General features: G+C 38.3%; 1 protein-coding gene across 2 annotated transcripts; it reads right to left on the reverse strand.

Annotated features, from left to right (window-relative positions):
- Window positions 1-1,052: 1,052 nt before the first annotated feature.
- TPCN2 (two pore segment channel 2) lies at window positions 1,053-25,554 on the reverse strand. 2 transcript variants are annotated; one of them, XM_079307963.1, is made up of 25 exons: window positions 25,361-25,553; window positions 23,303-23,367; window positions 22,330-22,406; window positions 21,519-21,696; window positions 20,798-20,914; window positions 19,512-19,618; window positions 18,965-19,037; window positions 17,220-17,319; window positions 16,850-16,915; window positions 16,416-16,480; window positions 15,183-15,280; window positions 14,767-14,848; window positions 14,316-14,402; window positions 13,429-13,548; window positions 13,057-13,116; window positions 12,814-12,942; window positions 12,147-12,196; window positions 10,260-10,359; window positions 9,901-9,972; window positions 7,154-7,227; window positions 6,685-6,775; window positions 6,480-6,562; window positions 5,855-5,936; window positions 4,352-4,437; window positions 1,053-3,650 (listed from the first exon to the last, which is right to left on the reverse strand). In XM_079307963.1, exons 1-25 carry the CDS (start codon window positions 25,464-25,466, stop codon window positions 3,572-3,574), a joined length of 2,247 nt encoding a protein of 748 aa, XP_079164089.1. In that variant the 5' UTR covers window positions 25,467-25,553; the 3' UTR covers window positions 1,053-3,571. The 2 variants fall into 2 exon arrangements, with proteins under 2 accessions (XP_079164089.1, XP_079164090.1); XM_079307964.1 differs by lacking the exon at window positions 13,429-13,548 and having other exon boundaries at window positions 25,361-25,554.
- Window positions 25,555-25,811: the final 257 nt, after the last annotated feature.

Consider the following 25,811-nt stretch of genomic DNA (forward strand, 5'->3'; position numbering starts at 1 on the left):
ATGTTAGCCTGCAAAAGCTGTGGTAACACCCTGTAATACTGCTATTATATAGGCAGGTGAAAAGATAAACCATCTGGCAAGGTAAGAGATAGCTCTGAAACGTGAGGTAAAGGTAACTAATTCAGACTTTGAATCATTTTCCAATAGGCCCTCTTTTTTCTTCTAGCTTAATATGTTCTTTTTTTTTCTGCACTTTAAGAAGTGCTGGAGGGATGCAAAACAATATTCCCCAAAATGTGTCAAGTTCATAGCTGAGTGTGACTGTGAGGTTCATCACTGTATTTCTGTATTTTTACTAAAAGAATCAAGAACACTTCAGTTGAATCCTTCCTCTGCCTCCACTCCTAGATCTTTAAGCAATAGAAAATCATAGCAAATCAAGGAAAAAAAAACCCATGAAGAATCTCAAATTAGCCTTAATTAAGTGACTAAGGTCCTCCTCCAGAAGCTAGAAAAATCTGATCCTGATTTAATAAGACAAGATGCTTCTTCTCTTTGCTTTGACTTTCACATGCTCCACCCAAGCATCTGCAACGAACATTGTCAGAAACATCACCTTGTTCCAGAATTTATTTTATTCAGTCCTAAATAAAACCTCACCATCCCCTAAACCAGAACACACTACCAAAGAACATCATGGACTCTGCTAAATTACGTCCAAAATCTGTCCTAGTTGAAATGCTATGATCCACTGATCTCTGGGGGAAAAGAGAGATGAAGAAATACCTGGTTTGTAGAGATGGAAACACAAATGAAAATCAACCTGCTCAAAACAATCAATGCTCGGTTCCAAAGAGGTTTCACCTTAAAAATTGAGTGTGCCAAGTACCTACAGTGGAGGCTATGTCCCTCTAAAATTGAAAAATAACAGAGCAGCATCCTTTACATCTGCATTTTGAAACCAAGCATTTATATCCCACTTGCATGTAAGGTCCTCCATGGGCCCAGCCCTTAACTGGCAAAAACAACGGAAACAGAGATGTCCAGCACTGCAGAAGTCAGTAGCAAGGGAAAGGCAAAAACAAACCACAAGAATAATTTCCATATCACAATTATTTTCATGGCTTAAGAAGAAAAAGCTTTTTTTAATAATGCAAATCTCAAATGTTACCTAATGTCGTACATTAATTTTCATGATTTATACAGTTATTGCATAAGATTTGTAGTCATTTACATCTTCCAGTTCAAGTGACATAAGGTAGCACGACTTTGTATTAAATTCTACTTACAATTTCAGTCAATTACACAAACGTGAAACAAGAATGACTATTCATTTCAGAATGCCTTCTCCACATTTGTCCAGATGTAAAGATGGCATAATGGAGACAGTTGTGATGTTTATGGTAATCCCACACCAATTTGTGTTCCTTTGGTAGATTGTAGTGTAATGTAACAGGGAAAAAAATTAAAAATCAACCAAAAAACCCCAAAGAACCTTAAGAGGCAAAAAAAAAATCAAATTTGTAGGCTTATAAGAACCGAACATTTTCATTTTGGTAAGGCAAAGTTACTTTAGGCATTCAGAGAAGTGGAAAACAATTTTTTTTTTTTTTTTTTTTTTCAGTAAAAAGATAAAATGAGAATGTTTAACCACTGTGTAGTAAGTTCCAATACATTGGTGGGAGTGATTATACATTATGCTAGAAGGAACAGAAATTATCCTGAAATTAAGCCACACTGTATGGAACGAACTCAAAAACAGACCATGTGCTGATGCCTTTATCAGCTTGCCATGATGAGTGTTTTAAGTGTGTGACTGAAAATACACATAATGATGCCACTGAAAGCAGTGTAAACCACTGGGTGGCTTAATCTGGAACAGAGACAAGAGACTGCACACAGACAAGGGCATGGCCTAAGAGGCAGGATTATGGAAGCAAAGAAAGACTGCAGGAGTAGATCAGAACTCAGCTCACATTTGTTCTACACGTATGAAAGCTACAACATTTTTCTCCACAGGACAAAGAAAATACAAGCAAAAAGGAAAAGAAACAGACAAGAATCATTAAGTAATTTCTGAACAGAGATGACAATGCAAAAATATGGTTTTATCCTCAAATGCACCATCATGCTGGATATTTTTCTTTCCTTCACGCAGGACAGAGAGAAATAGCAAATGGTGAAAAAAGACGAAGAAAGACACAGAGGATGAGTGCTTGGCACTTTTGAAAAATGTTTAACTCAAAAAAGAATAAGGAACTAATAAATAGTAGCCAATTCCTTCCCCCAAGCCTTTGTCAATACAGAGACAACCACAATAATGTCAATTTTGGTGATAAGTGCCTCAATGAGAAGGCAGTGCCCCAAAGGGCAGTTTCATTTTTACATATAAAACCAGTAGTTGTGGTAGATTCTGTTCTTCATAGCAGTTTACTAGCTATGTGACAGAGATTCAAGCAAAACCACCTTTTTAGAGAAACACCAAGGGATAACAAAAAGCGTATGGACACAGCTTACTGTGAATCCTCCACTTCGGATTTGTAGAGAAACTTATTCACCCAGAAAATTTTACCCAGGTGAAAGTTAGTGGTACACAGCATGTGGTCAATTAAGCCATAAAATAATGTGATTCTACAATACTGGTTGAGCACCTTTCATCTCCCACAGGCTTGAATTAAAATTTCAACTGTTAAGTACTTTAAGGCAGAAGGAGAAAAAAAAGGTTGAATGGGATAATCAAAGTGGGTGACTCCAGTGATCATGGTACAATAATCCAGCTGAAGTTTGTTCCCCCTAGCTTTTTCATAGAATACAACACAGTATGCAACAGGACTCAGATAAAAGTAAAAGGAAGAGATTCAGTAAAGAGTAACATGAGAATATTGACTCTGAAAGAGAGCTCAGTCTTACCACATTGAAAACCACAAGAGCAATGGCTCCACTCCAGGTTCCAACTGCTCTTAGTGACCTGAATGGCAGAACCAGCACAAACCGCCCCCCCCCTCCTGTGGAACGCAAAGAAAAACAGAGGATGTGCAAAGCAGGCAGTCCCTGTTACTAAGCTGGAATTGATTGTGCTCCAACATGATTAACTCCCGAAAATTTGCTAAGATATGCTGGTGTCACATTACAATAAAAATAGTGTTTCATCTCTCACTACAAGAAGATTAAGGATTTTGTTCTGGTCCAGCCTAATCCATTCATGAATTGCAGGGCACAGCCCTTGCCACACTTGCCTGCCAGAAAAGGCAGCTCTATTTTCTTGTGCTGAAAAAAGTAGCAGGCTTAGTGGTTATAAAGTTCATGTTTTAAAGTGCACTGTCATTTTATACAGACTTTCCCTATTAAAAAAACGTAAATAAAACCTTCTGATATCAACACCCTATAAAAATAACAGCTTCAATACTCCTTCTAAAACTGCAACCTAATATCAAGTTAGCAAGATTCAACTCTTCAAAAAAAGATAAGAACATGAAATAAAAAAACTTTCTGAAGAGAATTCCCAAGCAAAACCTTACATAGTGTCCTACAAGCCCTCTCCTAACAGCATCTCACAGAAAATCCATCCAGTTTCTTCCAGCTGACAACCTCAAGAAAAGAGAGGTCTAAATAAATCAGTCCTTCCCACCAGTCACCTATGTAACTGCAGGTGTGGATGCTCATGTAGTTTTTCCATCAACTCCTCTTCTGTAGGCTCTTCCAAAACATCTCTACAAAGAAAAAGCATGAGATGTTAAGGGCAGCAAAGGCGGCTTCACAGCATTTGTTTTTGCAATGCACATACTGAGATTTAACATTTCAGGAATGAAACAAAGAATTAAAATTACAATAAGCTGATGCTCCCTAAAGATGCACCTAGTTGCAAGTGATCCATCCTCTACAGATGTGTCATGGAAATCAGCAGCTGTTCTCCCATAAGAGCAGGGAAACAATTTCCTGCACACAATACAACTGAAAGTCAGTAGATGTGTTTTCCTGAAAAGACTCCCAAATCAGAACATGCTCCCAATGCTACTATTGAATATCCAACATGCACAAGTTCCACTAATGCACAATCATTAAGTATTAACTCACCACCCACAATTTCATAATAAGTCAAGAACATGTATCACTTCCCTCATCATCCCTTTTCTTCTTTCCCTAGTTTTTTCCTCCCTCAGCAGTTGTTTCCCTCACCCCCAGCACATCTTCTACTATCCTACTATGAACACAAAGCAAAAAAAGGTTAGGCTACCAAGACAGCTTTAAGCAGGCCTAACTAAAGCCCTTGCTAGATTTCTCAAAACTAACAGATGAAACAGTTTGCTTCAGAGGGAGGAAACAGAAGACATCTTGCAGCCAGCACACTTTCTTTAAAACAGACAAAGGAAAAAAAAAAACTACATTGATTATCAATTCCAGCCCAACTCACCTGAACATGAGTTCAACTGTCTGCTGGTATTCAATATCTGAAAGAGACTCTCGCTGGCAGCAACGGTCCCACTTGTGAATAAAGTTCTGAAATGTAAAAGGAACAGCAAAAATACAAAGGCTTCTTCTGATGGCACCAGAAAAAAAAGTTGTATTTGGTTACTGTGTTTGCAGATAAGGTTTGGGAGACATGTGACATTTCCTTTTACATGGTGAACACTGATTTACTTAGGTATCAGCTTATATACTTGCTACAGGTCACTACTTCACTCAGGCCTTTGCTCAGCAATGGAGTAACTTTTCCATCACAAACTGAAAAAATAGCAGAGCAGAAGATAACCCTGCTGCCTTCAGCTCCTAGCAAGGACTGCCTCCCCAGTCATGTGAACTACCCTTAAGATTTCACCTGATTTGAATTTCTTCCTCTTTAAAACCCAACAACATAAAAACACGCTGCTAGTCCAGGTGTCGTCATGGTCCCTTATCCATTTTGAGCAACTCTGACAAATGAATACATGGGGAATAGACACATAGACACACAGCTCAGGGGAAGAAAAAGAAAAAAAAAAAAAAAAAAAAAAAAAAAAAAAAGAAAAGAAAAATTGTGACATCCTACTCTCTGCTATGGAATGCTGCATCTTAGCTCTGATAGCAACCTTTGGCCATAGCTGTGCTGAAACAAGCAAGTAGAAGATGTCCTAGACTGAAAGTTTCCCATTCTTCCTACTGTAGTAAATTTTAATTTTCAGTACAGTCAGCAATGTCAAGAACATCTCCTAAAGAAATTCTCATAGGGTTTGAGATGGGGTAAAGTGCCCTCTACAGGCTGAGAGTAAGAGAAGTTTACAACGGTGAACCTGGAGGAGATAGTTATGAATAACATTCCCTTCTCCATCAGAAACTTGGATTTGCAGGAAAGTATGCAATGAGTAACTAGCAGAACACATGTTCTTCATGGCATTGCTAAGGCAACTGCACTCTGAAAAACTCTAGAATATGATCTCTTGAAAATAAGTAATCAGTTCCACTCCTCTAGTGTGGCACTGAACAATGGTGGTAATTCAAACTAGGGTGGGAAGAAACACAGGAGAACCAAATAAAATTAAAATTTTACATTTAAATTGCTCACTTCATTTGCTGACAAATTAAAATACAAAAAGCCTGCAGCTGGAATAACTAATGTTGAATTTAAATGGTAATGTATAAGAGACAAGAAATTTTCTAACACTTTAAATATTTCTCATATTTATAATAAAGAGTGATACAATGAAATTTTACATACCCAATGAGACACAACCAGTTCTGTGACAAAACTGCAAATATAAAAACAGTTCTCTCGGAAAAAGAAAACAATTCCTCAGTGATTAAGGCATACGGCAGCAAGGAGAAAGGTAAAGTAAGCATACACACAAACCCACCATAAAGTTGTCTGGGTTCTTTTCAATTCCTGCACAAATTAGAACCCATTTTCAGGATCCCACACCAAATAAACACACTTCCTTACCTCCAGAAGTAAAGCTACGAAGAGATTAATCCAGATGACAGAGGAGATCAACCACCAGACTACAAAATAGATCTTTGCCCACCTGCAGATCAGATGAACAGACGTACATCAAGGAGGCAGTAAATAACCTCAGCTTGAAAAAGAGCAGAGCACCATGAAATCACTTTTTTTTTCCTTGAAATATAATACTACTACTTTCTTAATGGAAAATGGGGTCTGGATCAAAAAATTAGAAATAAAAAATGTTTGCTCTTCATTAAATTAGCCAAACAGACTAACTCTCTTGGGTTAACCAGCCAAGGGTCACTGGAACAGTTCAACCCAGGTTGCTATCCAGTTCATTCAAACATTCCCCGTGAAGTCAGTAAATACAAATAAAAGGTATGTCCAAGGTTTTAAGTCTACAAAAAATTGTTCGCCCCAAGAGAAAACACAAAAGCATTACGTTTATTTCTTATATATCTGAATTAGTAAAGAAAAAAAAAAAACAAACCAGTAAGCAGAACCCCTCTGAGCAGATGGTAGGAACTGTGCTATGCATATACTTCTAAAGTGGATTACATTATAAGGTACATTATAATCTGGATTTATATGGGACTTCCTCAGTATTATTACAGCTACTTACGGACTTGAATATCTAGAAAATGCATCCAAAAAGACTTGCCAGTTGTTCACCACCATCACATCCCAGAGTGTCACCACTGCGGCCTAAATAATGGGAGTAGAACAACATTTAAGTGGCTGTACAGCAGATTTAAGCCTCAATAAATGATGCGGAAAGACAAGCACAGAGGAGAAGCAGGAGGGATTTCATCCATTATCAGACTCACAGCAAAGTCATCGAAGTTGTTGGGCCAATACTCCAGCTGTTCATAGGTCCCACACTGCAAAGTGCCATTGTCATGTGTTGTGTTGGCAGCACTGCAAGAGATTACAGGCTGATGTGAACACAGCTCCCTGTGAACTCTGCTTTAGAATTCTTCTGAGCCCCTTGTAGAAAGTTAGAGTATCTCATACAGGCAGAAAACAAGGGAAACAGTTCAAAAAATGTATTTCAGATAAAGCAGGGTAAAATTTCAAGCTACAGATAAGCATTCCTCCAATTGCAGTGCAGCAAGAAGAAACAGAAGGAATAGCAGATAATGAAGACTTGGGATTTAACATTAAAAGTAGGGAGGCTCCAAGAATGAGAGGGAAAAAAAATAGCCAACAAAACAACCACAAACAGCTCAGAGGTAAAAAGTTGCAGATGCTTTTGAAAAACATATTCCTTTTGAGTGGTGATGTTTAGAATCTTACCTGGTATTTCCCAAGGGAACAACAGCACCTTTAAATAGCATTATGCCAGTTATAGCAAATGCATAGAAAACCACCTGGAAGGAACACAACCAACTATTAGCTTTGAATATTTGTGTCAAAAAATAAGAAAGCAAAGTGCAATTAACACAGAATTTATATTAGTACCACAGTTAACATAATTGCATCAAGATCAATGCCTGAAGCTTTTCAAGAGAAAATACTTCTCAATTGCTTACTCTTACTTTTTAATATTCTACCTAATTTTTAGTTGCTAAAATGCATTAAATCATTTTATCATCTATTTTACTTCTCTGTGTCTCAGAATGGTGATACTTGACTATAACTGTCACAGAAGAGCGAGTTAAAACCAAAGTTCAGTACAAGCATTTACATGGAACAGCCTAAATATCTGAGGAATTTTCTGCTAGCGTCAATGAAAATCAGCTTTCAGTAAGCTTACCTGAAAGACAAAACTATGTCAGTACTTTCTATTCCATCAAAGACTTCCTTAAAAAATGTTAGTTAGTCTAAAAATAAAGTTTTCAATAACACAAAGGATCAGGGAACTTCTGTCTTTTATTTGTTAGAAATGTATACTTCTTTTTAAAGAGACACCTTTCAGTCTTTAGCAGTTGCCTAGTTGATATTGCAATTTTTATCCTAAAAAAAATTAATTGCTCTAGAAATAACCTATAGTTTACTTCTGTGAAAAGGAGCCATTATCCCAGGAAAGCTTGAAGCAAGCTAAGAATTCAAACAACAAAAATTTTTTTTTGTGTTTTGCTACAAAACAAACCCAAGAATGGAAGGAATATTCTGGAAGAAATAGAAGAGAACTGCCTTGGCCTATGAACTTTAAATACCACTGGAATAAGCTGAAGATGACATTTCACAGCCTACCAGAAGACAGGATAACTGGCCTGGCAATAAAATTAATTTTATTATTTGAAAAAAGATATATTTAAAACACTCACTGCCTGAGAAATTAGCTGATCAGTTACATTATTTTCTCAGTGTGTGTTTTCCTGGCTAACATTAGGAAAGATATTTTTTATCAGGTGGCAATGGAGTCAGATTTCACTACAGCAGAAGCTCAGTGAGATCTTTCATGCAGCCACAAGTAAAAGCAAATTAAATTAATGGAAGGGGCAAACACATATCTTGGTGCCACAGACAAGAAGCAGAATTGTCTCAGAAGTGTGAGTTGTACAGCACTACAAGGTTTTTACCACCTTAGATTTGCCCGAACCAATACCTTTATTTCAAAATGCAACATAAGCCAATTTAAGGCCTAACTTCTACAGATAAAAGTAGAGATTATTAATGACAAAAATACATATTCTGGCTAAATTGCATACTTGGTATATAGACTAGAACAACCAATCATTGATCTTTAACCATTCAAATTAAGGTACCTTACAAAAACCCATGAACAATAGCAAAACCAAATTGCTGGAGTCAATGAGTCAGGGGTTTCTTTAAATTCTTCAGGGAGAAATCAGAGTGCAAGGATTGAATTAAAGCCTCTGGACAGACTGAAGTATATTAAGCCACTCACACATAAAGTAGACATTTAAGTAGAATTAAGTCAGTAATTTTAGGGTGAGTTCTAATGCTTTTAGTAAGTGAAAGGTTTCAAATGCCAGAGTAGCAGAGCAAGTTCTAGTGAAGGTTGAAACATATTGGTATCTTCAGCAAGAGGCTCCAGGCCCACAGTTGTAGACAAGACTTTAGACATAATAGAGCTATAGTAAGAATACTGTTTACATTTTTCAAATAGAACAAGACAGATTGTATGAGTAGTTGTATACGTAACCTGGTGTGCTAAGAAACTAGAATTCTAATAGGTTAAGGAGTAGTGGTCCGAGCTTGTATCTTGTTGGAAAAATCCTATGTAAGAGTATGTATTGGGGAGGGTTGTTGCTTTTAGCCACTTGCTTTTAGCCATTGGCTTTTGCCAGGGCTTCTAGCCATTCACTTATTGCTTTGCTAGCTGCTTTGCCATTGCTTTTTGCTATTGCCTATTGAGACTGATGTGCTTTGTAATAAGATGTGCTTTGTAATAAATAACCTTTTTAACTATTAGCTGCTTTGCTTATTTAGAGATTACCCGACGAAGTTAGTGCCTAGAGCACGGGAGGTCTTAACTTCACACCAAATCTACCCAGAGACTTCTCTGCCCTACCAGGAAGACATAGTTGCAAATCCAGAAACTCAAGAGTAGGGAGAATTAATGTAATGGACACCACACATTGTGATCAACCCTTCAAACATGTTTGTTGAGTCCATGTTCTATACAGACACACCTAAAACATGATGCCAGAAGCTCTTAAAAAAATCATGTCCAAACATGCCATCTCAAGTACTTCTCAACAAAAACCATTTTAAATTTGTTTTGCTATTTAATTTAACATAAGCAAACCAGGATAAGGAAAACTGGTCTACTTTTGGCATGGATGAATTTTTATTTGAATCCACACTACCCAAGCTATGGCAAACACTCAAGGGAAGCTTTAATCAATCAATCTTTTAAAGATTCTTCTGCTAAAGGAAGCACTGCCACTGTTTGCTGGCCATCACAAACCAGCATTTTTTTGTGGCTTTCCAAGACATGCCCTGAAGAACTGGCTGGTTAAGACGAAATGTTACTGCTCATGGTGATTGTACAAGAACCTTGTTAACATTCTTGGTGACATACTCTTATTATATAATAACAAAGGAAATTGCAATCTTGCATCATGACTTACCAAAAGGATTCCTGCAAAGGCTCTTAAGTTTTTCACCAGATCCAGCAGTGTAGTAACAACCAAAGCCATGAACTAAAACAGAGCAGAATTTTGTACGTATGACACGTACAAATCCATATCATTTTTTACTAAAAGAACAAAGAATCACATTAAGAGAACTTGCCTGCTCCCTCACCAGAGAAAAGAGCTCAAGAAACAGTGATTTTGTGAGGGGCTGTGCAAAAGTCAGGACAGTTAGATCTGAGGTATTCCACTCATGTGCAAGAGAATTGCAACCTACGCTTTATTCTGAAAGGCTCTAACAAAATCAGCAGCTTGACCAACAAAGAAATCTGAGTTGTGGAGGAAAAAGCAATCACCTTCATATTCGGGATAATCCGCAGGAACCTGAACACAATTAACATGTTCACCAGCCGCACCATATCCCACAGGGATAACAGACCCATGAACTCAGGTCTCCTGGGAAAGGCAGAAGAAAGGAACACATCAGAGGACCAGTCCATGACAGGAAGACACAGTTAAATCCACCAGGCTACAGGTAATTGTAAATACATTGATTTATTTAGCAGGAGTCTCAGCTACAGTAAACTAATAACTGATGAAGGAAGGAATCCCTTTAGTCTGGGTTCTTAAATACATACAGAGAGTTCTTTGAAGTGCATGTTTGCACCTTCTGCTGGGGAGGAGGCACCAAAGAGGCTTCTTTCAGAAAACAAAGTGAATCAAAAGGACTGCTGGATGGAGATACTGCAGGAACATGCACGAAGATGGGCATTAATCCTTCAGGGTACGCCTAGTGAAAAAAAGGCTTTGAAACCAGCCCTAGGTTAAAGGACTGTCTTGTCAACCTTCTGCTTTACATGTTAACATTCCATGGGAGATGCGACACTTCAAAACCCAGGCCCAAATTTTAGCTTTTACATGAGCATCCTGAACGCTTCTGGCTGGAAAGGAGGGCAGATGGTGGGGATCTAAAGCTGCTAATGACAAAGGCCCTCTGTAACACTGATGCTAAAATCATGATTTGCACCTCCAGTACAATCATCTCCAATAATGAAAGAAATTATTTAAGGTAACACTGCATAGAAGGCATATTCTAAATAACAGCAACATCACAGTCCTGCCCTGAAGGTGGTGGTTGCTTGGCCTGTGGATGTGACAGCAGAACACATTAGGACTCAAGAGTAAATCATGTGGGTGGTTATCTGTTTGTAGTGACTGACACAAGGGCCTAACAAGATTTACTGGTGCTCCAAGATGATAGACAAAACAATTCACTACATTTAAGAATCAAAGGGCAACATCAAACTCAAACATAATGATAACATCAATAATTAACATTATTAATCTGTAGCAATTACACTTGTGGCAACCATCACTTCTGGGTGACAGGAATAGAAGTAGTATTCAAATACAAACCCTTCTAAAACTAAGGTCTGACTTATCTAACTCTCTTCAGAGATTCTACTGTAAATTAGGAGGACTTCTTTATGGCAACATAACAAATATTCTGAAAGATAAGGGAGTGCCCGAGTCTTAAGCGTGAGATTGCATGAAGACACAAAGCAACAAACTGTGTTATGAACCACAGGTGAAGATTCAGGAAAACTTGCAGAGTTCCTTTGCTTTCCTCCATTCTTGTGGAAATAGTTTTCCAATTTTAAGATAAAACAATGTTTTTTACAACAAAAAGCCAATCAGGATAGTTATCCAAAAGCTGTTTGAATTTAAGAAAAATTAAATACAATTGCTATTACAATATAGACAAAGAGTGTAGTCCCATGGGAATTTTCTTATTACATTTTATAGCATGAAAAGCACCTCAGCCTTCAATCTACATACAGGGTTGAAGAGGTTTTATCAGCTGTTTGGGAGTTCATATAATTGGATTTATGGTCAATCTGATACTGAAACATATGAAGTTGTGTATGCTGTACCAAATTCCCACTCCTGCAGCCCTGGTAAGCACAGACCTGCCCATAAATTGTTTCAAATCAGATTACAATTAAAACAAATGCATCCTCCTCAGAAGAGCTACATAGAACTCAAACATTAGGAAAAAATAAAAATTCTCTCACTTATCAATATTGCATAGCCTCTAATGACTACAAGGATGCAAAATTCTATCAAATTAAATACTGGGCTGATAATCACAGCATCGTGACATGCGTACGTAGGAACGTGCATGTTCCCCTGACCCATCCCAACCACTGAGCAGAGGACAGCAGGTCACAGAGGTTACTTACCAGCCAGGGTGAGGAAATCCATAGACGGCAAAAGTTGCAATCTCCAGAATCTTCAGTTAGGAAAGAAAAACAAAAACAAAGTCAAAATTTTACTTGGCAATTCTGAGTTCCAGAAATTATGTAAGCTTCTTGACAAGAAACATTTTCAAGAGCTTAAAGCCCCTAATTTGACTCACTTTGAAGTTCTGAATTGTCATAATTCCCCAAACTAACCAAATGTACATAGAGCACCCAACAGTGACTCATAAAAGGATATACAGTGAATATTATTAACCATGAATTTGACCTCATCTGCCACAGGGGCATCAGGCTTTGACCAAATACGTATCACAATAATCTGACAGGTTTTTTTTAATTTAAAAAGCAAACTAGGAAACAGAATGCCTCATGCAATGATTCCAAGAGCTGAATTTTTCCAAATAAAATTTAAAAGGCTTCTTATCAGAAAAAGCATATTTTCCATGGATTTAAATGCACATATCTTCACAGCCTAAGAGAACCATGTATCACCATGTAAACCTTCCAGCCACACAATTCCATGATACTGGCTCATGTTGCTGACCTGAGCAGACCAGTGTTGAAAAAAAAGTAATCTCACCAGCTCTTCTAGTTCCCTCAACTTCCTAGCCAACAAATCCAAGAATGTGCGAGCTAACAAAGCACTTACCAGCAAAATTACAGTCAGAAGTCCATCAAATCTATTGCTTGGGTAGGACAAGTATCTTTTCAAGCCCATTGCTAAGATTTTCAGCAACATTTCCAGCAGATAGTACAAGATGAAGAAGCAGTTGATAGCCTTCACTCCCCAAAAGAAAAACAACCATTAGAATTCCTGACATCTCAGGGAACAGCAATGATTGCATGGAATTGAATTATTTTTAATTGGAATTGAAATATTGTTGAATCATACCCCCAGGAAGAAGTCATCTCTTTCAGACAGCTGCTTATCTGCATCCATCACCAAAAGTACCTTTAACAAAAAATATTTTATGAATCTTGCTTTATTGCTTCATTAAACAGATTTTTAAGCACAAGAACAGTCTTACATGCTTCCCATAGGCCTTTTCAAGCAGCTCAAAGTACATTTTTAAGTGCAAGTATTCCCATGTAAAACTTCACATGACTAAAGCATGCCAAAAATCCAACTGCTAGAGAAAGTAGTCATTTAAAGAAAAATTGAACAACAAAAGCAGAAATTAAATCTGTAGCAGAGAAAAAACAATCACAAAAAGAAAAAGAAAGAAAACCAATGCACCACAACAAAAAAAAACCCTTTACTTACACAAATAGAAATAATGTTTGCCAGAGCTACCACATTCCCCAAGTAGCCGAAGTAGGGATGGCCAAAGGCAAACTGCATTTTCTGCATAAAATGAGACTGGTACTCTGGACTGGGAGGATGCTGAAAAGAATACAAAAGATTTGCCGATACACAAAGCATAACCATTTAAAAAAATAATAAAATAATTTCTAAAACACATCCCATCTCAGATTTAAAAAACCTCAGACATCTTCGAAGCAATACTTCAGGGCCACAGGCTAACTTTGACATTTCATCTGGAAAATGTTTTCCAGCTGTGGCTATTAACAGCAAGAGACCATTCCTGATTATGGCACAAAACAAGGTAATGGCAAAGAGATAATCTAACCTCTCTCCAGTGCCCCAAACAGATAAACTAAACACTAAGCTACTATTTGTATACATCACTTCCCTATTTCCCAACATTCAATTCAGAACATCTTCTAACCCTCAAATAGTTTTGTTTTGTATTTTTGTATTTTCTTTCTCTTTCTCCAAGTGGAGAAAACTGCTTTCTACCCATCTTCACCTGAACACATTTTGTTCTTCATTCAGAGGCTGGACAAAAAAGACTTCAAGGTATTTTGCCTGACCAACACACTTTAAAATGCTGACAGAATAAACAAAGATGCATTTTGTACATTTAACACCACCTAGCAATCCCAAACTAATGTAGAAGCCCCCAGAGCAATTTGTTTGTGGCCATAAAAGCAGCTCACAAAAAGCTTAAAAACCAATGCCATGTGATCACACCTTGTGTTCACATATTGCAAAGTTTGTTTATACACTTTATACTAGAGTACTCTTGCTTATTTTTGCACAAGACCCTACAACTTCTGATGCTTTATAAATGATGATCACATACTTACTTGCTTAACAGTATATTTGTCTAGTTCCTCAAAGAGCTTCTGGAACTGGGCAGCTGACAGCTGGCCACAGGAGCATATTTTAAGTGACTTCACATGCAAGAGAAACATTCAGATTAACATCTGCAATAGGAACATCTGCAAAGTTTGCCAAAACCCCTGAACTACCCTGGAAATGCAGGAATAAAGATGTAATTCAAGCTGTTTGAGTAAGGTTCAATATTACTCTGCTTTAACAAAAAACTGCCAAGTGACTGGAGGACATGTCTGGCCTTTTCTGCTTTTCCTCTCTGGGATCACATGCTTTTTTGACTAACTTAAATTTTTAGTCCCATGTAGTAGTGCCACTATTCTGTTATGATCCAAGGAATGCTGCAATAGAGGGCAGATCTCTGTACTTGCCAGTCAGGATTGATAGTCACCAAGACAAAGTCTAGGAAAATCCAGTTCTTACTCTCATGATGGCCTGCTTGCAGCAAGAATCCATCTCAACTTTCTGCAGCACCTGTAGTAAGGCCCCAACACTCACACAGGACCTATTTAAAAGAAAACAGAATGGGCCCTGCTACAGATAACTTTATAGATGGAAAAATGAGCTGTTCCAAATGTGCTCTTGACTCCCTCGTTTTAAAAAGCAAATAAAACTAAAAATAGGAAAAGAGGAAACAGATTCCGCAACAGTCACAAACAGTGTGTTATGAACATCCAGTTACAGAAAAAATAAATGCCATTTAAAAATAAATAAACTGCCATTTTCCAGAATGGATCCTCAGTAAATATATTAAAACAAAACAAGATGACCAAAAATCTATTCTTTTTTTCTTTTTTCTTTTTTTTTGCTACATAATCTAGCAAAGATCCTTCACTTACTGTTGTGCACTAGCAGGAGTCCCTTTCACGGAAGACAGCACCTCAAATGCAGCTCGGATTCCCAGCCGCCTCCTGAAGAGGGAGGACTGAACTGATTTCTGAGCAGTAAAAACACCACAGAGGAAACAATTTACTCACACTTCCGGCACTACTGAAGTGTGTCCTGTCCTGTCCTACAGCCAGGTAATATACTGATCTTTGGGCACACATCCCAGATTTGTGATTAGAGATAAGAACAGGATACTGCCCTAGACCTTACTCCCTCCAAGAACTTCTTGTACAAGAAGGAAGGAAGCAAGTAAGTCAACAAGTCCCTGGTATTCAAGTAAGCACCCTCATTATGGTTTATTTTCAGTTCTGGAGTGCACAGGCATACACCTCTTCCAGAGACACTGGCAACAGCAAAGCTCAAGCATTCACAGAAATTCACACTAGTGTGCAGAGAGAAGAGTTAAAGAGCTTGTCCTACTCCAGCTCCTTGCCTAAAAGTGCAAATCCAGAGCTATGGTTTTTCATACTTTTTTTAATTACAGTAATCACTTTCAAGCTCAGTTACTTTATTAGTAGTCAGATTATGCCATGCAGTCATGTAAATAAGAAGAAAATTGAGAAAGAAGAGATGAAACAAAGGAGAAAAGGACTACCAAAAATCATTTCTTACACACTCCTCTGACACAAGAGGGTAGGGGCCATTCCTTCTGAGTAATATTACCTTGGGCTTATTATCCAACAAACTTCACCTTCTCTCTGGTATTCTACTAGAAAAGCTACTGGGCCAGTCTGGGTAAGGCTTGGCCTAGTGGGAGGCACCCTTGCCCATGGCATGGAGGTTGGGCCTGAACGAGCTCTACGAACCCTTCCAAACCCCTTAATATTCTATGATCTGCAACAACAGCTATTTAAACAGTACATCAGATTTCCTTCACACAGACTGAATTCAAGTTACTTAACTACTTGTTCAGTCATACATCAGCTTCTTTTTTTTTCCCATAATAGTCAAAATTGCAGATTCACAGTATACTTGGAAATACGTAAGCAGGTCATTTTGTCACATGAGGGGATCAAGCTGTAACAGCATATAAAGGGAAAAGTATCTGCATCAAAGAACTTTTAGAACCTTAAAACTGTATCTGCAACCAGAGTGGGAGGGCTCCTTTAATACACTGATGAAACTTAATTCTTCAAAGGTTCAAGATTATGGAAAAACACAGAATTTAGGAATGCTTTACTCACCAGAAGGTACCCTCGAAACTGGTTGTATATTATTGCTGTAAGCAAATTCATCAAAAACAAGTTGCCTATTGGAGAAAAAGAGGCAGTAGAATTTACTGAAAAATATCTGTTTCTCAAAGAAGTTTCAAAGTATGCAGTAAATCAGATGCAAAACTTAAAGAGTGTTAATTTTCTTACACTTGATTTCCAAAACGTTTTTAATGTCTGAATACACTGCAATGTATACATTCCCCTGTGACATGTAACCAAAAAACTCCAAATCGTAAGAACCTTCCATGAAAATGATCTCACAGACACTATGCAATAACTGGAAGAATCACAAAACCAGACAAATTGATTATTAAACTTCCCTAGAAAAATAAAACACTGTAGATGGCGTGCACAAGTGTCAAAGTTGAAGTGCATTACATTTCTGAAGACAAGAGGTAACTTACCTAATACAGTGAAGAGGATAAAGAAGATTGAATATGCTCGATTCTTAGAATATGCAGGAATCATCACTGTATCAAATTTAACAAAAATAGGAAACAATATTTTAATGCTTGAGATGCACAGTAGAGACCTCTATGAACTTTGGTCATTGGTAAGAGGTCTCATACAGCTGTACTTTAGACTGGCATATAATTACACCACAGAAAGACAAGAATCAAGTTATTAAAGGCCTGAGAAACCTTTACACAACCTTCCTATGGCTGTACTAAGAACCATCAGATGAAAGAATGGTTACAGTAGCCTGAACACAGCAATCTTACCCTGTTACTCTTCAAAAGGAAATACAAGAGTTATTTCTGAAAGACTGCTCACCATCAGGATTATTTGCAGTAGTCAGCAGGACCAGCAGTGATGTCAGGGAATCCGGCAAATTCCGGAAATACACCATCCACTCCTTATCCTGCTGGTTATCCTAGGCAAAGATGTGTTAATTGTTAAGAGAAATACCAAGGAAACACTGTCTTACCAAAGAAGGGGGGGAAAATTGTTTTTTTTTTAAATTAACATCACTCAACAATCAATTTCTTACACAAGTAATCAAATCTACCTCATGGAAATAGCAGAAGTCAAACATAAAAATTAAGAGAACGTGTCTGAGTACAAAGCAATCATTTGTTAACAGTAATTAAAAAAACACAACGAAGAACAGGAAGCTCCACATGGAAGTTATGTCCAGTCAGCACCTCACACACAGGAAGAACAATCATGTCACAAACTGACATTACAGGAATCAGAACCTTCATCAAAATTACACTGGGAAGCTGATCTTGGATCTTTCACATTTTTTTTTTTTCCCTGAGGTCAAGAAGAGACAGATAAAAAAAGATGCAGAGTACGAACAACAAAAACATGAGATAGGTATCACAGGACAAATAGCTCGTGAATCTGCTGCAAAGACTGGAATATGTAACCCTAGAGGACATATACAAAACAATGCAAAAATGCACAATCATGGATTTCATTAATAAACCTACTTTTAGAACTTGTCTGCAGTATTTTTCTGTGTTAGATAAAATTAGTTTTGTATGGATGTTAGAGTAGCACACCAAAATAGGAAAGTCCATGCACTAACTTGTTATTTTTTACCTCAATGTACACAAAGTGATTGGTTTAGGTACACAAATTAGATACATCTGCTGGGGAATCTCATAGCTGAAATTAGATGTGACAAACAGAAATAATACAAGTTGCCAGAAGGCAACTAACAGTAGGAAAACAGACCTCTGCTTCTAATTCCAAAGATTCTATAACATGGGAATTCGGGGAACTTGCTGAACATAAGGAAGACTAGAAGCTGGCTCAAGTGCAAATTCAAAGTGCAAAATCAAGTGCTGGCTCAAGTAGAAATGAAGTTGCAAAACTGAGATTAAGGACAGTACCAAAATCACTACAAGAAATTTCTGTGTTCTTAAAAACATATCTATGGAAGGCCTTAAAAAGTAAGAATTAAAAAAACCCCAAATAATCTGAACATAATAAATTAAGATACAGGAAGTCTAGAAGAGAAGGAACATACCAAGATTACTGGAACACAAAATTATTTTAACCACAAATTTTCAATTTTGCTTTTCAGAAGCAGGAAGAGAAAAACAAGAGGCAAACCCAAATGGACCAGAAACCAAAACTAGTACAAGCAAAAACCTACCAGGGCATGGCTAGGGATACCAGTATTGAAAGGTGAGAAAACAAAGAAGAAATTAAAGTTAGCAAAAAGAGAGATAAGAAAGAGAAAAAAATAAGTAAGTGATAATATAAATGAAATAGTGGCAAGAGCTTTGGAGACAGAACAGCACAGAGGGTTTCAACAAAAGCAGAGAAAGTAACTCAAGGGATCAAACTGGGTAAATGTATAAGGAAGTCTCCTGTATACATGAATACTACACACGCGTTAGAGCTCTCCAAATGGACTTCAAACTCTTCTCAGCACATCTGACAACAAGACCTTTTTCAGGGAAAATCAGTTTCACTAGTTTGACTATAAAACTAGACAAGAAGCAGCTGTACAAGTACAGAAAAAAGACACCCAGATCTACCAAAGCAGCAATAGAATTGATTACCTTTGTTCGAGCAAAGAGCAGCATGGCAAACATGGTGAAGAGGGACAGATGAACAGCCAGTAGTAGAACAACACTGTTAGAAAGAAAATATATCAAAATATTAATAGTAACTTTATCTTATTCTTAATATTATCTGCTAAAAATGCAAAATGATACCACATAAAGAGAACCAAGGGTGTTTTAAAGAAGCTACATGGAGTTAGCAGGAGGAGATGTAAGTTTTGATCCAAAATAAAAACCACACTTAAGTGTCTAGTTCTTTGCTAACAAAAGAGCTTAGAAAAGCAGAACCAAAACCTCCCACTCAACTAGCATTAATAAACCTACGTCACATATACAGTCACATCAAAGTCTAGAGATCCTGTACAGACTAAAGGGAATCAAAAAGTTACCACAACCTTCATCCTCTGTCACCTGATCTCACTGAGCACTTAGCTACCTGATCCAGAAGGAAGCTGCTCATATGCCCCACATCAGAGCACAAAGGATAATGACCTGTCTGCTAACAATCACCCTCTGAAAGGATGTTTTTTGTGCTATAACCCACCTTGCCATTTCAGGCAATGTGCTGTTGATACTTTTTAATGTTTTCTTCATCATAGAAGAATTCTGGAGGAGAAAGAATGGGCGAAGGATTCTTCTTATTCTCACATTCTACAAAAAACAATGGATCAGACAGTAAGCTCCTTCAAGACTGGCAGCACAAATACTTTGAATGCAAGTTTGTCAAAAAGCACTTGACACACACATTGACAAAGCCAACAGTGGAACAGAAATATAAGTGAGTTCTGCTCCTCTGAACTCGTAAAACAAAAAAAAAAGACATTCCATGCCTCATTAAAATGAGGAGAGATTGCTTTAAAAACACACACTGACATTTCAATAGTCTTATCAGGCCACTAATCAGAAATAATCTAACCTTATTGCTCAGTAGACATAGCAATCTGGCAAGAGATGAAATTTTTGCATTTTCTGCCAAGGTCCATCTCAAGAAAGGGATTAATAGAGAGCTACTTTCAATAAAAACAAATACATATTCTAAAAATAAGTGCTTAATTTCAATGTTCAGACTGTTTGTGTTATAACTAAAGGGCCTGCTTATTACTTAGAAAATTCTCCCTCTGACAAGATTTAAGCTGCAATTGCTTTCATAATTTCGACACTACAACAAATAATCTTTTTGCTTCTTGCAGTCAAGCCATTTGCAAGCCCTTCAAGTTATTCCTGTCACTTATTTGCTACTTCAAGTATTTCATCATTCTGCAGTTTTTCATGGGCTACACTTAGCAGCAAAAAAAAACGCTAAATAAAAATAACTTTCTTTATTTCTATTCTCTTGTTCACCCATCCCAGTAGTTCAATTACTCCTTCTGCCACTGCTTTGTGTTGGGAGGCTCCTGTTCAAACTTGTCCTCTATAACACCTCAAGATTTTACGTTTTAAGATCATGTCTCTCTCATTCACTTCCCAGCATTTTTACCACATTAGTATTTTCTTAGCAAGGATTGCAAGTGCACAAGAACTAATTTAATGCAAATCTGTAGCAGACAAAACCAACTGGGAGAGTGCAGCATTACATCAAGGAGGGCACTTCTAGAACCATCAAGTTAAGCACATAATTCTCCAACTGCATGACAAAACTGGTGCCAAGCAACAAGTTCTCCCTGCACTCTTCAACTGCTGACAAAGCAATGAGTGGTTTTTAATTTTACCAACAAACCCAGAATTTACATTAAGAATCAAGCAGAATTCTTTGCTAAGCTACATTACACCAAACTTTTTTTATGTTTCAGTGCATTATTCAGCTATCAAAGACCAAAGTAAAGTTCTTACCTCTTTGCAGAAAAAACTCAGTGACACAATCCAGTCAGCAAGGGAAACAATTAATATCAGTATATACGCTATTAGCCACTTATTTTTCCAAAATTCTTTCCAGCCGATTAAGTAGCTCTGGACAAGAGAAAAAAAAGAGCAACTTTAAATAAAATACAAAACCGTAATAAGTCATCACCAGTTTTTTCCATGTATTTGCAATTTTATATTAGTGATCCTAAAAAGCTCTCCAAATTCCAAACAAAAATACATTGTTGAGATTTTTTTTTCTACAAGAACTAAAAAAAAGGTCAATAAAAGGTACACATATGAGAGGTGCACATAGGCCAGGCAAGAGAAATCCTTTGAATGCAAGAAAATTCTCCACTTAATAAACTTAAAAAGGGATTTTCCAGAAGTAAGCATTCCAAGAAAGGTCAATTTCTGACAATTTTTATTTTGTGTAAATGAACTGACATATTTATTATATACCCTGATTTTATGGCCTAATACAAGCAGATAAGTCAAAACACTTGCACTCTTAGCAATATTTCACACAATTAGGAAAATTAGGTTAAAAAAGTGGGAATAAATGTCTTAATTTAGTAAATATTAACTTGGTAATTTTTCCTGAAATGAGGCTCTAGTAAAGCAAGGCAATTTCATTCTGCAAATGCAAGATTTGAAAAACTATACCACACATCTACTGTTTCATTCAATACCAGACAAAGGAGATGCTCACCTTCACAGATACATCAATCATGAACACAAGGAAGCAGAGCAGCTCAATGCCCTCCGTGAGGCCACAGGGAGGATTCCAGGCAGGAAGGCGGTACCGCACATCTGACGTGACAGTGAGTGAGGAAGGCTCTTCAATGAAAGCCAAAGCCAAGATTACAGTAATGGTTAAGCTCAAAATCCTGTTTGGATAGAGATGAAATTAAAAATAAAAACAACAAAACCATAAAAAAACCAAACAAAAAAAACCCACCTCAAAACAAACCCCAATAAACAGCCACAAAACAAGTAAAAATAATTAGAAAATACTTACAGTAAAGCAATTTTCTTTTAAGTAAATCAAGCTTTATGATACCATATTTCACTCAAATGGGTTAGACCACAAGGCAGCAGTTGACTAGTATGTTGTTGCCTGCACTGGAGATGCAACAGCTGACCACCCAATTACCTGAGGTGGTGTCCTTTAGAAACTAAAAGCAGCAAGCAATCTTGCTGGTATCCAACATGTTTAGAAATAGACACTTCAAAAACTCTTAAGGTACAATCCTGTAAATCATGCCAATTAGTCTACTCATGCAGTAGTCCTGTGGCTGTTCCCAAGAGCCGTCTACATCATCACACTTTTATAAAATGTTCTGCTTTCCATTTCTATTGTGTTCATATGTGGACATATGAACTTGCTTCCCACAATAAGTTCTTATAAAGATAAAAACACAATTCTCTAATTACCTAACAAGCAAGAAAGATGAAGAGTAGTTTTTCAGAAAGACTAACTCCTGAACAACAATAGCAATGAGAGTTAACCAAGTTCTTACCACTGGCAAGTCCTAGAATAGTACCATCGATAAAGCCAAAGGGATTTGGAGTCCACACGGTGACTTATAGATCGATACTGAAAGCAGGAAGCAAAAAGTCTAATTCAAACATTACATTCAGTCTGTCTCAAAGTCAAAGATCAAGTGACCAAAGCAAACTAAATTAGTACACGTTATATAGTATCAGATCACACAGGACCACAAAGATACCCTACATGTGTGAAAAGGGAAAGATTTCAAAGAAGTTCTGCTATCTCAAGACCACACAGCTGCTCAGATAATCAAACTGTGCACTAGTCATCTGAAGCAAGCACTGTCATAATTTTAAATAACATCATTTATAATAATTCAATTACTATTCTATGTACTCCCCAAAATGGTCCACCCACTTAATTCCACTCTCTAACGTTCATTCTCCTCATAGATCTTCTTTCGTCTTTGTCTTCCAACAGGCTGTAAGATGCAAACTAATTAATTCTGACTAGAAAAGATCTCAACCTACGTCTTTGAACAAAACATGCTTTCACATGCTTTCCAGCTTCATACTTGAGACCAGTCTTAAGCTTTTACCAGCTCTTAAGATGTGCAAGTAGTCAGACTGAGAGGAAAATTACAGGATTTGCTCAAATAGTTTCTTTTAGCAGTTGGTTAGTCACTTTCAAAACACCCACAATCAAACCAAATCAAACAAATAAACAAACAAAAAGCCACCATGAAAATCACTCCCCAAACCATGTCTTCTGAAGCCCTTAAAGAGATTATTTCATTGTGGGGAAAAATATATTTCTTCTAGGCAGAAGTTCACTGAGACTCACATGTCACAGGATTTTGGAATTCTAATTTTGTGAAATGAGATGGTGGTTTATGAACATTGAACACCAAAAAAAAAATCTTAAAAACTGGCAGAATGTGTTACAAACATTCAGCGTGGGAAGCATAACAGCTAACAAAATAATTTTTACTTTTTACTTACTTGTATTGCATCTTCAATAAATACTATGGCTTGGTTTATATAAAGATCATTGTTAGCTCCAGCACCTATGAAGTCAAAAGGAATTAAGAATCACTTGCTGTATTTTGGATAAACAAACTTTAGATAAAACAGCTTATCAGTTAACAGAAGGTGCACAGTCATGGTTCTCATGACAAAGGGCACTGTATATACACAAAAAAGAGAGTTCCTGCCACATTTGCTCTATCAGAAACACTGTGCATTACATTAAATAAGTAGTAATATTATCAAGCACATCTTGCATCTTTTTGTGTTTAGTTAGAAGGTTCTCTTTTAGGTTTAAGTAGCCAGATTACACTGGTAGTTAAGTATCACAAAACTACATAGAGGCAAGTCCTAACAGCCAAAATAATGGAGATTCAAATTGTTCTTTGACAGAGTGTACTTGACAGAGCAAAGTGAAGTCATAAAAATCAGGCATTATTATTATCACTATTATAGCAATTTTTATTTTTGTTAATAAAGATACTGCAGTTTAGAGCGATCTTGTTCCTCCAAAACCAACAGGAATCTCCAGTCATATGAGAACTAAATTAAGTGCTTTTTAAATTTGCTCTGAGAGTTGCTATTACCATACCAAACAGCTCAGAGCTCAAGGGACAGCAAGGGGTGAAAGAACACAAACTGAAATAAAATATCACTAAATTAGTTACTATGCCACTTTTCAAAACCCATTATTAAGAAGTGTGATAGACACATGAAAAATAAAGGGCAGCCACTTGTGTTTACTTGAAATAAGACCTTTCAGGAACTTAAACTGGCATTTAAGCCAAAAATAGAAATAAAGGCAGTTAAGGTCAAAATAAGGAAGGGGGAGGGGGGGGGAAAGAGAGAGATATATAAAAAGAGAAAAACTGAGGGAGACTTAAGATATGAAAAACACATGCTAGTGTAACCTTCCTACAGAGGGGAAGAGTCCCAAGGAGCACTTCATACCATCTCCACCGAGGAGGTGGCAATCACAACCCCCGGAATACAACAGGAAGGAGCCCGTCCCCGCAGTAGCACAACGCTTTCCTCCGGATGCCAAGCAGTGCCAGAAACACCATTGATAAGAGTCACAGACAATTTTATGTTCCACATGATTCAGTAGCATCCATTTCCTACAAAGACTGCAAACGTTTTTTAAATGTCACCCTTTATCTGAGCATCAGCAGCAAGAGTTTTGTACTGATTCTGATACGACGCAAGAAAGATCTCAGCATAAGCAGGAGACAAGCCAGGCTCACGTAGTAAAGACATTATTTTTTTCATGAGATCTCACACTAGTGAGAAAAAAATAAAAGTTACTTAAAGGAACCATTAGTTAAAAGAATTGCAAGGACAACAAAAGCTTTAGGTACTTGAAGCATATTGCAAGCCACTAGTGTTGACGCCGAGGATTTTGGAAGGGCAGAACCTAAGTGACTGTTCATAGTATAAAAATAAAACAGAAAAATTAGCCAAAAAAATTTACTTCAGCAATTTCTCCATGCCTTCTACCATGGATATCCAACTTATTCTGCAACTCTTAGTCACAGCAAGTGACACTCAGTCACAAGGGATGATTACAGCACTGCTCGGTTTGGGCACACAAGATCCATTCGAGACCCCACTGCACTTCTGGCACGGCACAAAAGAGCAACAAAAAGTGAAGGTTCCCTTACGTGATGCGACAACCTGAAAAGGAAGAACCTGAGGTCTCCGAAGGATTCCATCCTGGGGGAACCGGGTTCGAGAAAAACTTCTCAGCACTTTAGAGGAAACCCCTAAAATTACATAAGGAACTAAAGAAGCCCAGGACTGAAGCAGCAGTGCAAGGCTCGCACCTGAGCCCAGCTCTAGCGACTCCCTCAGAGCTTCCCCGCTGGAGCTGCCGGGAGCAGGCGGGGCGGGGCAGGGCGGCCGAGCCCCGCCGAGCCCCTCGGCAGCCCGGTAGGCTCCCTGCCCCTCCCTATCCTCTCGCTCTCAGGAGCGCCCCAGCTCCGCAGAAAAGACGAGAGCTCCGGGCCCCGGGCACCGCCCACCCCGGGTACTCACCGTCCTCGGCGGCCGAGCGGGCACCGCCGCGCTCCCGCCACAGCCCCCGGTTCGCCCGCCAGCGCCGCGGCGGCAGCAGGGGCTCCGCCTCAGCGCCAGCCTCCATCGACACCACCAACGGCGCTCCCGCCTCGCCGCCGCCGGGCTGCGATGCGGCACGACGAGGAGGGAGAGGAGGAGACCCGGGGCGGGACGGCAGCGAGGCTCAGCCCGCCCCGGCGGCTCCGCCTGCCGCATGTGACGGCCTGCAGGGGAGGGTGGGAGCCGCAGCCCCCGCGGGCTCCTCCCGCCGCTGCCGCCGAAAACCGGCGCTGACCCGTGGGCGCCGCTTCCCACCCTCCTCGGCCGACTGGGGGACTGAAGCAGACGGGGCGTGATGAGGGGCGTGGTAGTGTGGGGTAGGAAAGTGTCTGGTTTTCACCTACATTTGCGAGGGGGGATCCCACTCGTC

The sequence above is a fragment of the Erithacus rubecula genome (assembly GCF_903797595.1).
Source record: "Erithacus rubecula genome assembly, chromosome: 6".
Lineage (NCBI taxonomy): Eukaryota > Metazoa > Chordata > Aves > Passeriformes > Muscicapidae > Erithacus > Erithacus rubecula.